We start from the raw sequence: 18160 nt of genomic DNA on the forward strand, positions 1-18160 counted from the left end.
GCGGTTCGTGGGTTCGAGCCCCGTGTCGGGCTCTGTGCTGACTGCCAGCTCAGAGCCTGGAGCCTGTTTCAGTCTGTGACTCCCTCTCTCTCTGACCCTCCCCTGCTCACGCTGTCTCTCTCTCTCTCCTAAAAATAAAAAAATAAAAAAATAAAAAAAAAACATTTAAAAAAACAAAAAAAAAAACAGTGAAGGTAGGAATTAGAAATAAGTGTATTCTTGGGGTGACTGGGTGGCTCAGTCAGCTAAGCATCTGACTTCAGCTCAGGTCATGATCTAATGGTTCATGAGTTCAAGCCCCGCACTGGGCTCTATGCTAACAGCTCAGAGCCTGGAGCCTGCTTCAGATTGTGTCTCCCTTCCTCTCTGCCCCTCCTCTGCTCATACTCTTCCTCTCTCCCCCCTCAAAAATAAACAAACATTAAAACAATTAAAAAAAAAAAAGAAGTAAATGTACTCTGGCCCCTGCGTGTTCTGAATTCAAGTATATTATAGTGGGGAGAGAGTGATAACAATTTTTATTAGTTCCATTTATTAGCACCGCTCTCCCCTTACTATCAAAGAATGTGCTGCATCTAAGGGGAGGTCCCCTCACAGTAAGGCAAAGGGGGCACTAGTAAATGATACTAAAGGTAGTGGAAACTTATTCTGGCCAAGTGTTAGGCTCTACGCAAAGCTCCAAGGCTTATCTTAGAATCTAAATTCAGGAGAGATGGCTGTCATAGGATGCATGCTAATGTGTTTATTTGACTTGAAAAATGAAGTCAGACTTCTCTGTCAGAAAGTCAGTCTGGTTTGGTTGATAGAATTGATAATGAAAACTCACCCAACCAATTAGGTTATACGGAGGGCATTTTCTAAAGTTAAGAAAGCCAAATATGTAGCTCTAAAGATTTGACAAAAATATAAGTACATGATACCATTTAGAACTTATGATCAAAGGAAATATAAATTTTTAAAAACTTATACAAAAAATTTTTATGGTGGAATAGGCATGTGTGATAAATAAAAGATTCTCAAGTATATAGTAATTATAAAAAAATCACATTAGAGGTGTTAAATGGATGAGTTCAAGAAGAAAAAGGACTTATAAAATTTTCTACTGCTAAAGAGTATTAATTCATGTCTTTTTCAATGGATAATGGTGCATTAGATTATTTGAGATACATCCAAATATAGGGTATTTTAGTTTTTTAACTGTAACATGTCAAAAATTGTATTTTTTACAATTATTTAATCTTATGATATCAAGTTAAAAATGTGTGAAAGGATACATAGTTTCTCAAAATTCCTCTAGGACATATGTGAGCAAAAATGTCTTAAGAGCAGAGCTTCAGTGGATAGCCATGGTTGTTATTTGCAAAGACTGCCAATGTCTACAATTCTGTTTGTGAGAAGGAGGTAAAGCCTTAATTTCTAGAGTCACCTTAGTCCTTAAAGTTAACACAAAAGGGGCGCCTGAGTGGCTCAGTCAGTTAAGCGTCCGACTTCAGCTCAGGTTATGATCTCACAATTCGTGGGTTTGAACCCCGCATTGGGCTCTGTGCTTTACAGTGTGTAAACACTAAGCATATAAACATAAAGCAATTCCTTTTTCTTCTGTTTGCAACTAAACCATTTTATGTAACCATTCCAAAGATCCTTGGCTTTCCTGCTATTATCCACCCTTAGTATATTTAATCCAGCAGATACAAATCACAAAGAAGTTACTTCATTGCTGGAAAACTGGCTGTTTTTCAGACCCTGATTGTTGTGGATTTTCATCTGCCTATCACTGTGGTGAGTAGAAGAATCAGTAATAGAGTGGTTAAGAGTCAGACTTGCATTTGAAACCCAGCTTTATCATTTATTACTTAGGTTACTTGGAGCATGTTGCTTGATTCCCTTTGCCTCCATTTGTTTATTTCTGAGGCTGATAAAAGTACCTAACTCATAAAATGATTGGGAAGATTAAGTCAGAACATTTATACAAATTGCTTAAAACAGTGGTTGGTGCATAATAAATGCTATACAAGTGTTAGCTATTACTAGTGAAATCGCCTAAAATATTTGTGACACCAAGGTCATTCCTTCATACCTTTATCAAAGAATATTAATATTTACAGTGTTCCAAACAATGTGCTAGATGATAAGGATTCAAAGATGATGAGAATATAGTCCCTGCTTTCCAAAGTTTCATACCCTATTAGGGAAGATAAACATTGAAGCAACATGATAAAATTAACAAGTAAATGTTTGTGGCTGAATAAATTAACTAGAATTGTTTCAGTGAGGCTTGGACTAAGTACTATAGAACTGCAGAGGAAAAAGTGTTTAACTTTGGAGTTGCCAGAGAAGGGTTCTTATAGAATGTGACTTTTAACTGGATCTTGAAGGATAAAAGCAGGAAGCATAAAAGTAGGAGGATAGATAAGAAGGGAGGGAGCACTTGGAGTAAAAGAACAGTTGTGATAAAGGTCCATGTCTTTAACCATGCATTTAAGAGTCTCAATACTGTCTTCTGCAGAGAAGACTTAGAGACACCTGAATACAGACATTTCTATGATCTTCTACCACTTTGTATGCACCTCTAACTCATGACTGGGGTAAAACATACTCCGTTTTAATCCACATGCCCTGCCCCAGTGATTGCATGTGGTCTTACTCCTCCTTTACGTATAATTGCATATATTAATTTCCCATGAGCAGTTGCTGTATTTGATCTGAAAGGATTTTTAGGTAATAAAAGAAGCAATTTCACATTTTTATAAAATATTTTAAATTCTTTATAAGAAGGATAGGTAGTGTAACAAGTTAATGTACACTCATGATTCACTTCAATTTAATCTGGGTCTCTTATCAAACAACCCCAAGTCAAATAAATTTGTATATTATAATAAGTAACTCTAAAGAGCTTTTAAAATAATTTTCATTACCACTGTTTACCCCATGAACAGATACGACACATACCTGTGTCTGAAGGACGTAAAAAGTCCGTGTCACAGGTGAAAAAGGTCTGATGGTCCTGAGCTGACAAATTCATGTCATAGTATGTAAGTGGCTCTTTACCAGTCACCCAAGTGTATCTTTACCAAAACACAAGAAAATATGTAAGTTGAACATGAGACAGCCTCTACCTGCTACAACAGACACTATTTAAAATGCAAAAATATACTACTACAAATTCTATTTCAGAATGTTTTAAAAGCTTATTATAATCAGAAAAATAAGAGAACCTATACAAACTACTTCAAGTATGATAATAAATATCAAAAACCAAAATGGAAAAGGCTAGACTATTAGTGCTTCTAAATTAGATTTAGGCAAATAAAACAATTTGACTTAGATACATATCTTACTAAATATACTTAAATTCTCAGTGAATTAGAATTATTCAATGTAAAACTACAAAGAAACTAGAAGAAAACATAGGTGGATTTTTACTATATATCAAAATGGCAAAGGACTTGAAAAAATAAAATAAATAGAAACTTCTTCCAGATTTTACTAAATTAGAAACTCAAACTTTCCTATCCCCCTAAAACTCACAATAATTAATAGCAAGTTGAAAACCAAACTGGCTAATAAATAAAATTTTAATGGTCCAATCTCATCAGTAATTAACAAATAGTGAGTTAAATTAACAAATTTTTACTTTTCACCTATTAAATTGGAGAATACACATTGTCGAGGATGAGGTGAAACATGGACTCACACTTACACTGCTGGTATAAGTATAAATTGGCATATAACTTTCTCTTCCCAAAAATCAATTAGGTAATATCTATTAAGTCTTAAAAATATTCACATCTAGCTAGGGAATGGGTATATGAAATTCTACTATAGTATTCTCTACTGTTTTAATTTTTGAAAACCTCCATAATTAAAAGAAAATACTAAAGAAGAGTGGGGGAAAAATCTGTTCACACCCTTTGATTCAGGAATCCCAGTGCTACACCTCAACCCTAAGGAAATAATCATAAATTTTTAATTATCATAGGCTAAATATTTAAACATACAGATATGCTTCTAATGTAAATGTTGATAGTGAAATGTAATCTGTGACCCAGATAGGGGAGCAGTAGGTAAGGTATGCTACCTCCATGTAACAGAATAGAATACAACCATTAAAAAATCATATTTTTGAAGAAATTCCTGTATGAAGAGGTTCTGTGGGAAATTCACACATTGTGTTAGAAAAAAAAGAATGTAAAATTATATATACATTGTGATCTTCAAGTTTTGTCTCTATGTATGCATACAAAAGAGAGATTGAATGGAAATACTAACTGCATTTATCACTTAGTGGTAGGAAAAGGTGATTTTTACTTTCTTTTTTATGCATCTCTTCATTTTCCAATTTTCTACAGTGAACATGCATATATTTTAAAATCTAAAAAAAGTAGTTTAAAAGCACATCATAAGTGTTATGTGTAGATTATCAAAGATTTTAAGTAATTTAATAGTATAAGTTGCATTGCTATTTAAAATTTTTAGCTATTTTGTGAGATATTATCATAAAGGAAAAAGAAAAAGTAGATCCTTATTCACTTAGCAAAGTTATTTGTTTGTTTCTTCATTTTGGAGACAGTGCATGTGCCCAAGCAGGGAAATAGCAAAGGTTGAGAGAGAGAGAGACAGAGAGAGAGAATCTCAAGTAGGCTCTATGCCCAGCATGGAGTCCAATATGGAGCTCGATCTCACCACCATGAGATCATGATCTGAGCCAAAATCAAGAGTGAGACACTTTAATTGACTAAGTCACCCAGGTACCCCAGCAACTTATTCTAAAATCATAAAAAAATATTTATTAACGATCTACATTGTTCCCAAAATGATTGAAAGCAGTTAAAAATATAATGTATAATATTAACAACCCTAATTAGAAGCAAATAAAAAAAGACTTAGATTGGAACATACAGTGGAGCCTGGAATGAAGTTAACAGAAATGCATACCAGAGTTCTGTACATTTGTTAACGGTTGGCTACAACAGGACTTTAAGCTTTCGAAAACCACACGATTATCAAAGCAATTATGACTTTTAAATTAAGAGAAACTAATCATTCAAAAAGAAGCATAATGGGGTAGCCTGGTGGCTCCGTCAGTTAAGTGTCTAACTCTTGATTTTGGCTCAGGTCATGATCTTTCAGTTTGTAGGACTGAACCCTGTGCTGGGCTCTGCACTGTTGGCGCAGAGCCCGTTTGGGATTCTCTACCTGCCCCTCCTCTGCTCATGCTCTCTTTCTCTCAAAATAAATAAATAAACTTAAAAAAAAAAAAAAAAAAGCAATGGAAACGAACTTGACAAAAAACCTTTAAAAAAATTTTTTTTTAATTTAAAAACTGTATTTTTGGGGGAAAAAAAAAAGGCAGCAGGAGCATGGGGCACCTGGGTGGCTCAGCTGGTTGACCACCTGACTCGATTTCAGTTCAGGTCACAGCTCACGGTTTGTGGGTTCAAGTCCTATGTCAGGCTCTGCGTTGATAGTGTGGAGCCTGCTTGGGATTCTCTGTCCTCATCACTCTCTGCCCTTCCCCTGCTCATGTTCTCTCTCTCAAATAAATACATACATACATAAACAAACATTTTTTAAAATGAAACATAAGTGCTCCTGATACTAACATAAGAAATTTCTTGGGGTGCCTGCTGGCTCAGTTGGACAAGCATGCGAGTCTTGATCTCAGTGTCATGAGTTTGAGCCCCATGTTAGATGTCAAGCTTACTTACGTTAATAAAAAAAAATTTAGGGGTGCCTGGGCCACTTAGTCGGTTAAGTGTCCAACTCTCGATTTTGGCTCAAGTCATGATTTCATGGTTGGTGAGATCCAGCCTTGTGATGAGCTCTGTGCTGACACTGCAGAGCCTGTTTGGAATTCTTTCTCCCTCTCTGCCCCTTCTCTGCTCGCATTCTCTCTCAAAATAAATAAATAAACTTGAAAAAAATGTAAATACAATGAGGATGCTGCCAACTAAAAATTGGGCTCATCATTTTACCTTTTTATGTATTAGTGTCTCCAGGTAGAAGAGCTGTGAATATATTTATAAAAACAAATGTTTCCATAATACTTTTTACTCTAAAACTAATGCCATAATTATAGTAAAAGCAAAATGTAATACCTTCTATATTCTGCTCCTCTAAAAAGATTTAGAGGGTTCCTCCATACTTTGCATTCTAAAAAACAAAGGGCAAAAAAGGAAAGTTAAGCTAACCAAATGCAGTTAAATCTTACTTTCACCAATATGAATTGTATGGTCACTGTATGCTATGCACAGTGCTAGCCAGCTAGCACAAAGAAGACTAGGCCTGCATCACCTCTGCTGTCATGCAGCATACAATTCAAACTAGTCATTCCCCTACTTCTGTCTCTAGTATTTAGTTCATGATTCAGTTATAGCATTTACCATATTACAATGTGATTACCCGTTTGGTTTTCAGTTTTTCCTTTTAAAATATGAGCTCTTACAACTTTGTTCATTTTTGTATTCTTGGAGCCTAGCACAAAATTTGGAACTTGTTTAAACGATTTAAATGTCATGTGAGAATCCAGTCATGTAAACTATCATCTAAACTGTGTAATAAGTGCTGTAATAGAGATATATTTTGTTCCAAGAGAAGAAAAAAGAAAGTAATTAATTTTTCTAATAAATTAGAAAAGGCTTGAGAAAGGAGGTGACGTTTGAACTGACACTGAATCACAATAAAAGATGAGTAGAAGGTTGCCGGATGAAGAACATTCTAAGAGCAAGTATCATAAAACCACACGGGCTAGAGTGCAAGGTAGGGAGTGTCTTCACTCTCCATATGCAAAGATTTACTTAATCTTACAATGGGGAATAAGATTATATATTATTGTTATAATTATTTACATACAGGACTCAGCTTCTTGAGGACAGATCTATGTCATATTCATCTCAATATGTCTCATTCTTAGGAGTTCTGTAATTATTTTATGAAAGAGGAGAAAAGGGAAAAGAAAATTACCATTATTCCTTCCTGTACTCTTGAATGGCTGCCAATCCCATCCCTACTATTCCTGGTCAACACCCACTCATGCTTCAGGGCTCAGACTTTCTCAGAGACTTTCCCTGACGACATCTAAAAAGTGGCAGTATTTTCGTACTAAACTAACATAACTCTAGAGGTTAGGTTTACTGAACAAATGAGACATTATGGCACTCTATGGAATTAAGTCATTTGTATTATTACTGTATGTATTTTATTGATACCAAATTAAAGGAACAATAATCCAAAAAAAATTATTTCTATCTGGCCTTCAAATTTTTACTTTCCTACTTGCACATCATTAATAACATTTACTTTGCATTACTGGATCCATATAAAAGAACAGCCTACAATTAAAGTATGACAATGGGGTATCCACATATGAATAACTGAGATTTTAACATCTTCATAACTGTATCAAGAGGAAAAAGTGGTTTTTCTAACTTTGCTATGTTGGCAGAGATGGCTAATTGTCTCTGTTCTTTCCTTTATCTAATAAGATCTCCTAATTATTAGCTGAGCATATGTACACTGAGAAAATGATTACCAATTTCTCATTTGCCTTATATAGCTACTTGTGGCCATTTGGCAAAGGTCTGACCAGTAGGAGGTAAGCTGAAATAGTATGTAACACTCGGAGGAGTATCCTTGGCCACCGTGGGGTTGAATAGAGGGGAAAGTGGCGTTCTACTGGCCTAGTCTCTTTTCTGCTGATTGGAACGTGCATGTGATGGTAGAAACGAGAGCAACAGTCTTGGACGACCAGGAAAACTCCGTGTAGAGACTACAGGCGAAGAAGAAGGAAGACTGGGTCTTCGATGATCACTGTTTTCCATGTCAGCCATGATTGCCTATATTCTCATGAAAGATAAATTTCTCTGTTGTGAGTTTTCCATCTCCCACAGACAAACACAATTTAGCTATACAGCTCTGAAAACATATTAAATATTTACCTGACAAATTCTGTCTGTTGGTTTCACTTTCTCTGTTGCTAGAAGTAGAACCTGGCTCTGAAATACTGCTTTCTGTTCCTCCCATCAGAGGTCTCAAATGGCTCACAGATACTTGCTCAATAAAAGACGAGCCATGTTTATGGAAGTACCACCATTCAAATATCTATAACAAACAAACAAAAAAATCTTAACTTAAAATAGAACTGATCACCAGATATATGAGCTCAGATTAAAACATCTTTCAAGATGTTCCTATTTAATTCAGTATGCTAAATGCACTCTCCTCCCAAAAAATAAGCCAAAACACAAAATTCTCCGATAACATATACCAGGTAAAAGTAAATTACTTTTTTTATAGTTTTGTCATGAAATTTAGACAAACTTAGGCAAAACTAGAAGAAATACATCTATAAATGAAACATTAAAAAACAAGAAACAAGGATGCCTGGCTGGCTCAGTTGACAGAGCATGTGACTCTTGGTCTCTGAGCATGAGTTTAAGCCCATATTGACTGTAGAGATTACTTAAAAAACAAATACACACAAACAAGAAGTGTTTAATCTATAAATAATCTAACTCTGGTATGTTACATTGTCATTTTATTCTATCTGTAGCATAATTAAAAGAAAAACAATTTTGAAACAATTAGCAAGGTGGATTAAGCACTGGTTAGACAGCCCACATAGGATTCCCAGTCCACCTGTGTGCTTTGGGCAAGTCACTTAATCTCTAGTCCCTCAGAACCTCAATGTCCTATATATTAAATATTGTTAACAAGAATTTAAGATGCCTTTTGAACAATGAAGTACTACTCAGTATTTGGCAGTATAATTAATGTAGGTTGAGATTGATTCTCATATTGAACCATTTAAAAATCAGGATATTAACTTCTTTCTGTTTTTATGGTTTATCACTGGCATAAAAGAATAATCAAGGGGTGCCTCAGTCGGTTAAGCATCTGACTCTTGACCTCAGCTCAGGTCATGATCTCACAGTTTTAAGTTCGAGCCTGCGCTGGGCTCCGTGCTGACAGTGTGGAGCCTGCTTAGGATTCTCTGTCTCCCTCTTTCTCTGCCCCTCCCCCACTTGTGCTGTCTCTGTCTCTCTCAAAATAAATAAATAAACTTTAAAAAAAGAATAGTAATCAAAAGAAGCTCTCTGCGGGGCAGGGAGTGCCTGGCTAGCTTAGTCAGTAAAGAATGCAGGTCTCCCTCTCAGGGTTGTCAGTTCAAGCCTCACATTGGGCTAGAGATTACTTACAAAAAAAAAAAAAAAAAAAAAGCTCTCTGTGCTGAATTAGCAGAATGTTTCATATTTGGATGCTCTAGCATTCTCAACTACCTTTGCCTGGCTCATTTGGGTTCCAGCTTAAATGACAGGTCCTCAGGGAACTTTCCCTGATTCCACACACAAAAAAAGCAGTATTATATGCACCCCTACTGGATCTTGTGTTTTCCTTTCAGGTAATCTTTTCACTTGTAAGAATTCGCTAAACAACTGGCTTCATTGCTATTATTCAAGTTCCCAAACACATGACATCCTACCCCCTCACGTGGAAGTAACACAGCATAGCTAGCTTCCTTATTTCAGGGGGTAAGAGAAATTATAAGCATAATAACCTCTGCTAATAAAAACTCATCAACATTACAAAGGTAATGACATAGTTTAACTTTTAAAATGTTACTTGAATTTCCCATTTTTATACATATATTGTTATAACCACTCTATTTTATTATTAGTTACTGTTGTTAATCTCTTACTGCACCTAATTCATTTATTTAAATTTTTTTGTTTGAGTATAGTTGACACACAATGTCATGTTAGTTTCAGGTGTACAACTTAGTGATTTGACTTCTCTATACATTATGCTATGCTCACAAGTGTACATCACTTGCTATTATACATACAATGCTATTACGATATGGATTTCTTAATTTTTATAAATTTAAAACTCTGGCGTAAAAAGAATAACAATGAATTTTAAGAACTACTATATACATTATATATAAGTTATATGTTTCGTATTTATATAATATATATGTAAGCTTACCCCCCTCTTATACATGAGGAAATTAAGACTCCGAGAATTTATGTGACTTGCCCAAAGTTCTTAGTTAGTCAGTGGCAGAGCTGAGACTCAAAACTGCATCTTCTGGTTCCCAGACTAACGCTTTTTCCACTCATCAGTTGTTTAAAGACAATTCATTTCCTTTATTTAAATTTTTATATGCTATTGACTAAATATGTTAAAACATGCTTAATAATCGGTTGGCTTTATAATCAGTAAATTTTAACTAATTTACCTATATTAACACATAGTTTTCATACTAAATTCCTCAGTAATGTTTTTTAAGTCAAGAAAAAAATCTCTTTCTTGTCCAGCATTTCACTTAAACAAAATGGCCAAGTATCAGTCCCTATTAAAACAAAACAAAACAAAACAAAAAACACTCCATTACACATGCTATTATTTCTACTATAATAGAAGAGCACCATCTAGAGATGAGAAAAAAGCACAGAAAAATTCATTGGTTATGCATGCCATACTTTCTAAGATTTTTATCTGTAGCAGTGTTTTTCCAAAGTTTATACTAGGAAACACTAGTTCCCACAAATGTTTAATAGAAATTATACAGGTAGATTTTAATTTCTTTTTTTATTCTTTTTTTTTTTTTAATATTTTTATTTATTTCTAGGAGAGAGAGAGAGAGACAGCGTGAGCAGGGGAGGGTCAGAGAGAGAGGGAGACACAGACTCTGAAATAGGCTCCAGGCTCTGAGCTGACAGCACAGAGCCCGACACGGGGCTCGAACCCACGAATTGCGAGATCATGACCTAAGCGAAAGTCGGACGCTTAACCGACTAAGCCACCCAGGCGCCCCAGATTTTAATTTCTTAACTGAAAATGATAGCTCAGTCAGAAAAGACAAGGGAAAGCCGCATTAAAATTAAATAGGTTTCTTTATTATGACACTTCCAAATAATAATGGTCAAAATTCAGTAAGTGCTTACTCTTATCTAGTTACCAAGTTATTCAAAGCTTTTACACACCTTATCTTATTTAGTCTTCAGGATCCTACGAAGTTGATATTGTATTATTCTCAGTTTATAGATGAGGAAATTAAAGCTTAGAAAAGTTAATTAACTTGCTCAAAGTCACAGAACTAAAGACATGGTTATGAAAACTAACATAATATTGTATGTCAGCTATTTACTCCAATTTAAAAAAAATCTCCTGGGGCGCCTGGGTGGCTCAGTCGGTTAAGTGTCCAGCTCTTGATTTCAGCTCAGGTCATGATCTCATGGTTTGTGAGACTGAGCCTGCCATCAGGCTCCCCACTGAGTGTGGAACCTGCTTGGGATTCTCTCTCCCTCTCTCTCTGCCTTTCCCCTGCTCTCTCTCTCTCAAAATAAAATTTAAAAAGAAAATCTTCTCATAATTAAAAAAATAAATAAATAAAGTGATCGTGATTAGCCAAATGATTAGCTTGGCTCCAATGTTCTGCTCTTAAATACTACAGAGAAGATAACTGGCAACCTACAGGCTGAATTCAAGACACAAATTTTTAGTCTGCCCAACACTGACAAGATTAAAGTACTGGGAGACTTTTATTAAAAAAAATTTTTATTGCATCCAGATTCTTTTAAAAGCATATAAAAAACTGGAAGATCTCTTAATATTGGTCTGCAAATCTATATGGCAGCAACTAGATTTATCCCCTTCTAGAAGGGGCATGCATTGGCCAGATAACCCAGACCGAAAATAAATAGGAATTTAATTTTTACACTCTGCCCATTTCACTCATTTTGTTACTAAACTGGGCCCTGCAAAAATTTAGTTGGCAACCCACCTCTAACCCCTTCCCCTTACAGTATACAATAGTCTTTCATATACAAATGAATACTGCCAATCTCTAAAAGTGGAGAGGAAGAGGCAATGTTTTTTTCAAATGCTGAATATATGTTGAGAATCCTGATCTACAAGTATTGATAATTATTGTAACCATATAAAGAGATTTGATCTTTAGATAAATACCAAAACATGAAGGAAATGGAAACTACTTACAAATATTAGTCCTGATATCAAAGAAGATGTTCCTGTAAGTGCCACATAGAATTTGGGAGTCAATGAATTTAAAAACACTGTCACTGCCAAAAGGAAAACAAAATATCAAAGTTAAAAGAAATGTACATTCAAAGTGCTCAAGTTACAAATAGTCAGATGTCTTTATGAGTCGAGGAACATAAATAGTATTAATCTAGTATGAGATTCATTTCAAGAAGTTGTCATTTTTAAAAGCTACTTTAAATTCCCATCTTATCCTATCTTAAAAATCATTCTATTGGGTGCTTAGGTGGCTCAGTTGATGAAGCATCACTTTTGATTTAGGTTCAGGTCATGTCCCACAGTTCAGTTTCTGAGATGGAGCCCAGAGTCTGCAGTGCAGAGCCTGCTTGGGATTCTCTCTCTCTCTCTCTCTCTCTCTCTCTCTCTCTCCCCTCCCCCCCACCCCGCCTCTGCCCTTCTCCTGCTTGTGTGCATGCACACACACACATGCACACACACACACACACACTCTATCTTTCAAAATAAATAAACATTAAAAAATGCCCTGGAACGTGTAAGGGTAGCATTTTAAACTGATGATTTGTTTAAAAAGCAAATCAAAATGAGAATTTAATTTACTTTTGAGAATAAAATTAAGAACTTATAAATCATAACCTGGACAAGAAGTTTTACAAATCTTTAAGGATAAACTAAATACCCTGTTACAAATGAGGTTTAAAACCACTCCCTAATTATTTTGGTGAGATACAAACCAGTGTTTCAAATTAGAGGGAACGAAACAGTATGTATATGTATTTGGTATGTCAGCTAGAGAGGCAAAATAAACCGAAAAGAATAGCATCAAAAGAGCTCCTTGCACCTGACTCACTGAAAGACTGGACCAGATTCTTCACTTCAAATAACTGTCTCATAAATACTTCGGGTCTCAGAAATAAATAAAAATCTTTCATAGATAACTACTTTCATCCAAGTGATGTATCTGGTTAATATGCAAAAAAAAATTTTTTTTTCTATGCTGATAAAGTCAAAGTCAATTAGCTCTTTCAAACAGTCTAGGGGGCACCTGGGTAGCTCAGTCGGTTAAGCGCCCAGCTTCGACTCAGGTCGTGATCTCACAGTTTGTGGGTTCGAGCCCCGCTTGGGGCTCTGTGCTGACAGCTCAGAGCCTGGAGCCTGTTTTAGATTCTGTGTGTGTCTCTCTCTGCCCCTCCCCCGCTCATGCTGTCTCTCAAAAAATAAACGTTAAAAAATGTTTAAAAAACGTTTAGAAAGGCCAATTTATTTAGTTTTAGTATGTTAGTTATATCTGAACTTACATAGAACCTAAGTTCTGAAAAGTCCAAAGTATTTCAGAACTTTATCTCACGGTATTTCATGTCACCTTGTGAAATAGAAAAGGGGACATTTGTCTTGCTACAGAAAAATAAACCAAGGTACTGCAAGTCACACTCATTTGTGCTAGTCACACAGTATTTGCAGAATCCACGGGGATCATCACTCCTTACGTGCTCAGACTACATAGCAAACTGTCTACAAATGTTTAAAGAAAGAACTAAGGGAAGAACTCACTACTGTTTGTGGCTCCCCTTCCCTTTACTTCCTGGACTATTCTACTACTCAAGCCTAAAGCAAAGAACAGACAAAAATACCACGAGAACTATTTCTTGCCAGAACTATCTTAAAACATGATAATGGTTGGCTAAGATCATGGCATTCCCCCCCACCCCCTTTTAGGTCTTTTAATACAGAAACTCTCATCTTTGTTGTCTGGGTGTGGGAACGTTCCGCTAATCCGCCAGCGACTCAAAAGGAATGATTTTCAAGGGATCCTACCAATGGTGGGGATGTATATAAATTCTGCAATCGAATCTGGAGATGCTCTCATCTGTCCAACTACCTGAAGCTTACAGCTTGTCAGGTGGCTTTTCTTCCGTAAACGGGGACAGAAGAGAGAGGGCGGACCTTAAGAGCTCAAGGGAGGAGCCCATATCTGCAGCTCGGGTTTGACAATCAGCTGAGGAGTTGCGGCCCAAAAGAAAAAGAACCCACTAGGTCGCGCACCACGGACTCATCCTCCGAAGCCCTCCAGTGACTGCAGAGAATCTCTGTCCTTTGCCCCTTGCCCCCGACCCCTCTCCTGGCTCCCCCGCCCACCCCCAGGGAGATTTGGGCCTCTCACCCGCTGCCAAATTCTCACACAGCCTCAACGGGACCCTCAGGGCGTAAAGCAGTCCCAGCCCCGCCACGAACCACAGCGAGACCCCAGTCCCAGCCAGACCAGCCCGCAGCCGCTCCCTCCAGCCCAGCAACGGGCTCTGGCCGGGAGCAGGGGCGGGAGGAGATGCCGCAGCAGTCGCTGCTTCACCTAAACCGTCACCGTCCGCCATCTTGCTGCACCCGCAGGCTCCGAGAGCTGGGAGGGAAGAAGGGCAGGAAACCAGGAGTCGGGAATCCTGGGATAGTGGCGGACCTGAAGTTGGCCCCTGTAAAGGCTGAGTCCCAGGGAACGCGGAGCAAGAAAATTTGGAAGGTGGAGGAACATCCCAGGACTGGGGCTGCCTATTCCTTCGAAGGGCAGGAAGGGGTGGCTAGCTGCATCTGTTCTGGAGGAACTGGACTGAAATGTGACCTCGGAGTGAAATCTTTTTGCTTCCATACGCCCTGTTCTTGGGGTTGAAAAAGCCACCGACCGTTCCAGGGCCCGAGCAGCACTTAGCCCTTTGGACTCGGCTGCCACGGAGATCACTGGTACTGAGAAAACCTACGGTAGCAATTGCTATTTGGTCGGATGGAACTCGAGCGTCAGGAATAGTCGAAACACGCTCCCAGCGTCTCATAGATGAATGAGGAAATGAATGTAACTCCGTGAGAAAGCTATTAGAGTTAAAATCATTTCAGACAAAGCCTTCAGCAGAGCCGGAGACTTCTGGAGCACCGGCACTCGGAGCCCTCACCCCCGCCCGTAACTGACATGGCGCCCTCTCGGTCGGCGTTTCCGGGCGGGTCCTTCCGACGGCCCCCGCGGTGATTCCATCATTCGGCTTCCTTCCCGGCCTGCCTCGCGCCCGGACCGGGCTGGGCCAGAGCAGCCCAAGATGGCCGACTTCGAGGATCGGGTGTCGGATGAGGAGAAGGTAAGGGGTCCGCCTCTGTGTCTTGCCTCCTCCTTCGACAGGGAACAGGGGCCCGACCTGCCTGTGGTGGGGACCCCGGCAGTGTCCCCAGGAAAAAGAAGCTTCTTAGCCCGCGCTGGCAAACGCTCTGCAGTTGGGACGCTTCGCTCTTGAGGGGCTTTCCTCTGCCTCACGGTGGCCCCAGTTCCCCATTCCTCAACTCTCTTTTTATCTTGCGGGGCCCGAGACACAGCCCAGTGACCTTCCTTCAAGAGAAGAGATTTTGCTTTATTGAATCATGACAGTGGACTCTTTTCTGTAATTAAGAGAGGGGGCGATGGTGGTGTCTGGTCGTATGAAGCAGCAGTTATTTTACCGCCTTTAGCTGTTGGGGCTCTCCCCATCCCCCCATTTTTAGATATGATTGAGGCTAGTTTAGGGCGAGTCACTTCCTGGTCAGAGTGGCCTCTTAACTTCCCTTTTGCTCCTCCTTCCTCAGGAAGTGATTTTGCTGTCACGACTCTTCGACAGGGAGAGGTCCCCGTGTTGTCCGTCCCTCCACTTTTTTCCTCACTTAATATCGGCTGAACTAATTTTCAGTAATAAATGTGTAAGCCTCAGGACATTTGCTTCAGTATTTGAACACCACTCTTCCCCTGTAGAGAGTCGATTGATTGTGTGCATGTATATAAGCCCGCGATGACTCCATCCCTTGCGTCTTACCCTGTTAACGGTAATCTTTGAAGAATAGTTTTCTGTTTCTTAAATCAAGAATAGCCAGAGGATTTTTTTTTTAAAACTCTGTAAACGTTTTATATAGCACATAAACTTCATGTTAACACATTCAAGTCTGGACACAGCATCGTGCCTTCTTAGATGCTTCACTGTGTCGTCTTTGATTATAGTTAAATTTATCAGTGTGTTAAAAGCATATTTCTTAAAAAGTGTCTTAAGCATATTCTGCGTTAGGAAGAATAACTTTTTGTCGACGACTGCACACCTTTCTTAACACTTTGTGAGGCTTTCCAGTAAATACCTGATTTTAGGGCCTAGAGAAATTAGAATGATTTCGCTAGATGACTTGTTATAGGACAAGAATTATGTCTTTTGTTTCCCACATTGGGTGTTTCAAAACGTGCACTCTTGCATGCTCTGTAAATGTATCTGGGCTCTTTATTTTTTTAATAAAAGTGATTGGGATGACAGAGGAGTGACTGTTTATGATTCAGGTGTACTCCGTGCAGAATAATTTGGTATGTCATACCTACATATGGCGTGTCATTTTGAAATACTGAAGAATGTGCTAAACGCTCACAGGCCGTTGAATAGTAATACTTCAGCATTAAATTTTCCCATTCTTGAAAATTGTCATGTGTGAAACTTAGGGAAGAAAAGAGCATCTTAACATATGAATTTATGCAGAAGAGAAGTCAATAAAAAAATGTCTAGTCTAAGGTAAACAGCTGTGATTCAGATGAAATTATATTATAGTAAAAATCAGGAATAACGAAACATTAGTTAGCCCAGCTGATGGCCCACTTATTTTAAGGAAAAACATTGTTAAAACAAAATTTCACTAAAAATTTAAATAGTAAACTTCAAAGTTTATGGTGTCCAAACAATACTACATTTACCAGTATTATTGGGTTTTTGTCTTTGATGCTAGGTCTTAGGTTAGAATGCCCTTTTAATTAAACTTGGGAAAAATATACATGTATTTTAAAGTGCAAATTGAGAGATCTTTGGATGTTGACAATATTTAATAACATTAATAGTCTTAATTTTGTAACAGCAAATTGGTGAACAGTTTCCTCTCATCTCCCAGCATACTTCTTTTGTTGCTTAATTTTAATATGAAACAGCAAGCGTATCAAAATTAGTACTGTGAATCTGCGCCAAAATGCTGATGAATTTCATATTTGATAAACAGTTTTTAGATTAGTCACATTTCTTCATTATTGTGAACAGCTACGAATAGCTGATGTTAAGAAGTCTCAATATAATCCATATGATTTGAGATTACTGAAATTTTGTTAGATTCTTATTCCCAGACATAAACTCATCTGTATTTCTCTGTTATGAATCTCTAAGTAAAAAGAAAGGGCTTTGACTAGTAAGATTACTTCAGTTTTCCTTTAGCTTCATACGTACCTCGACCCATTTTTCTCCAGGCTTCTAATTCCCTTTAACTGAATTCAGGAATTGAAGTTTTTTTCCAACAAGACTTGTTGCTATGAATATTTTAGCATTCATCAACAGTAAGTAACCCTTAAGTGAGATTTTTGTCCTATAAAACTTTCACAACCGAGGCACTATTATAAATTTTTTTAATCAAGATATTTTCAGCCATAATTTGTATAGATTCTTCCTTGAAGGAACTCTAAAGTTTCCCTTTTCTCCCTCTTTTTAACTTAGATCTCAGCTGCGTTTGACTGGGATTTTTTTTTCAGGCGTATATGTCATGACGTGGAATATATTTTAATATTGCTTTTTATCTCTGTTTCCTAAAAACTGAACCCAGAGATGAATTTGATATTGATAGTCTCTGATTTCGTTGCAATTATTTTTATAAAAGCTAGTTAGATCAACCATTCTTATAAGCAACTGCTTAGGTTTTTATCACTTTACAAAGAGGAAGTTGGGTTTTTTAACTTCTGCGTTGTTACCTGAAATGGTCATGATGAACTGCCTAAATAAAACAGGAAGTTGAATGTGTAATAACTTGCAGAAATAAATGCTTTTAGTTTTATCCTCGAGTTCAGTTTCTGAGAATGAGCTGCATTTTTCTAGTCACTGACTTTTTAGTCCCTTGGTTCCAAATGCTTGACAGGACCAAAGTGACAAGATACCGTAATTAGGAAACTTGAAATATGAGAGCTACTTGTTCGGGTTCTTTGCACCGACTGCTTCCTTTATTTCATGATTCAGCATTTAAAAAAATAATTGCATAGAGAATTTTAAGGCTAAAAAAAGTGCAATTAGCCTATTTTTCCCTTCAGCTTAATAAGTGGAATATTTGTGAACAATCTTAAAAATGCCAT

General features: G+C 37.5%; 2 protein-coding genes across 4 annotated transcripts in view; one reads left to right on the forward strand and one right to left on the reverse strand.

The window, feature by feature from the left end:
- The window catches only part of ST7L (suppression of tumorigenicity 7 like), a 66122-nt gene extending 51569 nt beyond the window's left edge, over positions 1-14553 (reverse strand). For all 3 annotated transcript variants that reach the window (XM_039254917.1, XM_039254916.1, XM_039254915.1), the window contains exons 1-5: positions 14186-14553; positions 12004-12086; positions 7938-8100; positions 6099-6153; positions 2950-3065 (exon numbers count right to left, since the gene is read on the reverse strand). In XM_039254917.1, the coding sequence (XP_039110848.1) occupies positions 2950-3065; positions 6099-6153; positions 7938-8100; positions 12004-12086; positions 14186-14393 (625 nt within the window). In that variant the 5' untranslated portion in view covers positions 14394-14553. The remainder of the gene's footprint in view (positions 1-2949; positions 3066-6098; positions 6154-7937; positions 8101-12003; positions 12087-14185) is intronic.
- A 427-nt stretch (positions 14554-14980) lies between these two features.
- Positions 14981-18160, forward strand: part of CAPZA1 (capping actin protein of muscle Z-line subunit alpha 1) — a 47117-nt gene continuing 43937 nt past the window's right edge. The window contains exon 1 of the mRNA XM_039254919.1: positions 14981-15140. Within this exon, the coding sequence (XP_039110850.1) occupies positions 15102-15140 (39 nt within the window). The 5' untranslated portion in view covers positions 14981-15101. The remainder of the gene's footprint in view (positions 15141-18160) is intronic.

The sequence above is a fragment of the Hyaena hyaena genome, unplaced genomic scaffold, assembly GCF_003009895.1.
Source record: "Hyaena hyaena isolate Hyena2069 unplaced genomic scaffold, ASM300989v1 scaffold_505, whole genome shotgun sequence".
NCBI lineage: Eukaryota > Metazoa > Chordata > Mammalia > Carnivora > Hyaenidae > Hyaena > Hyaena hyaena.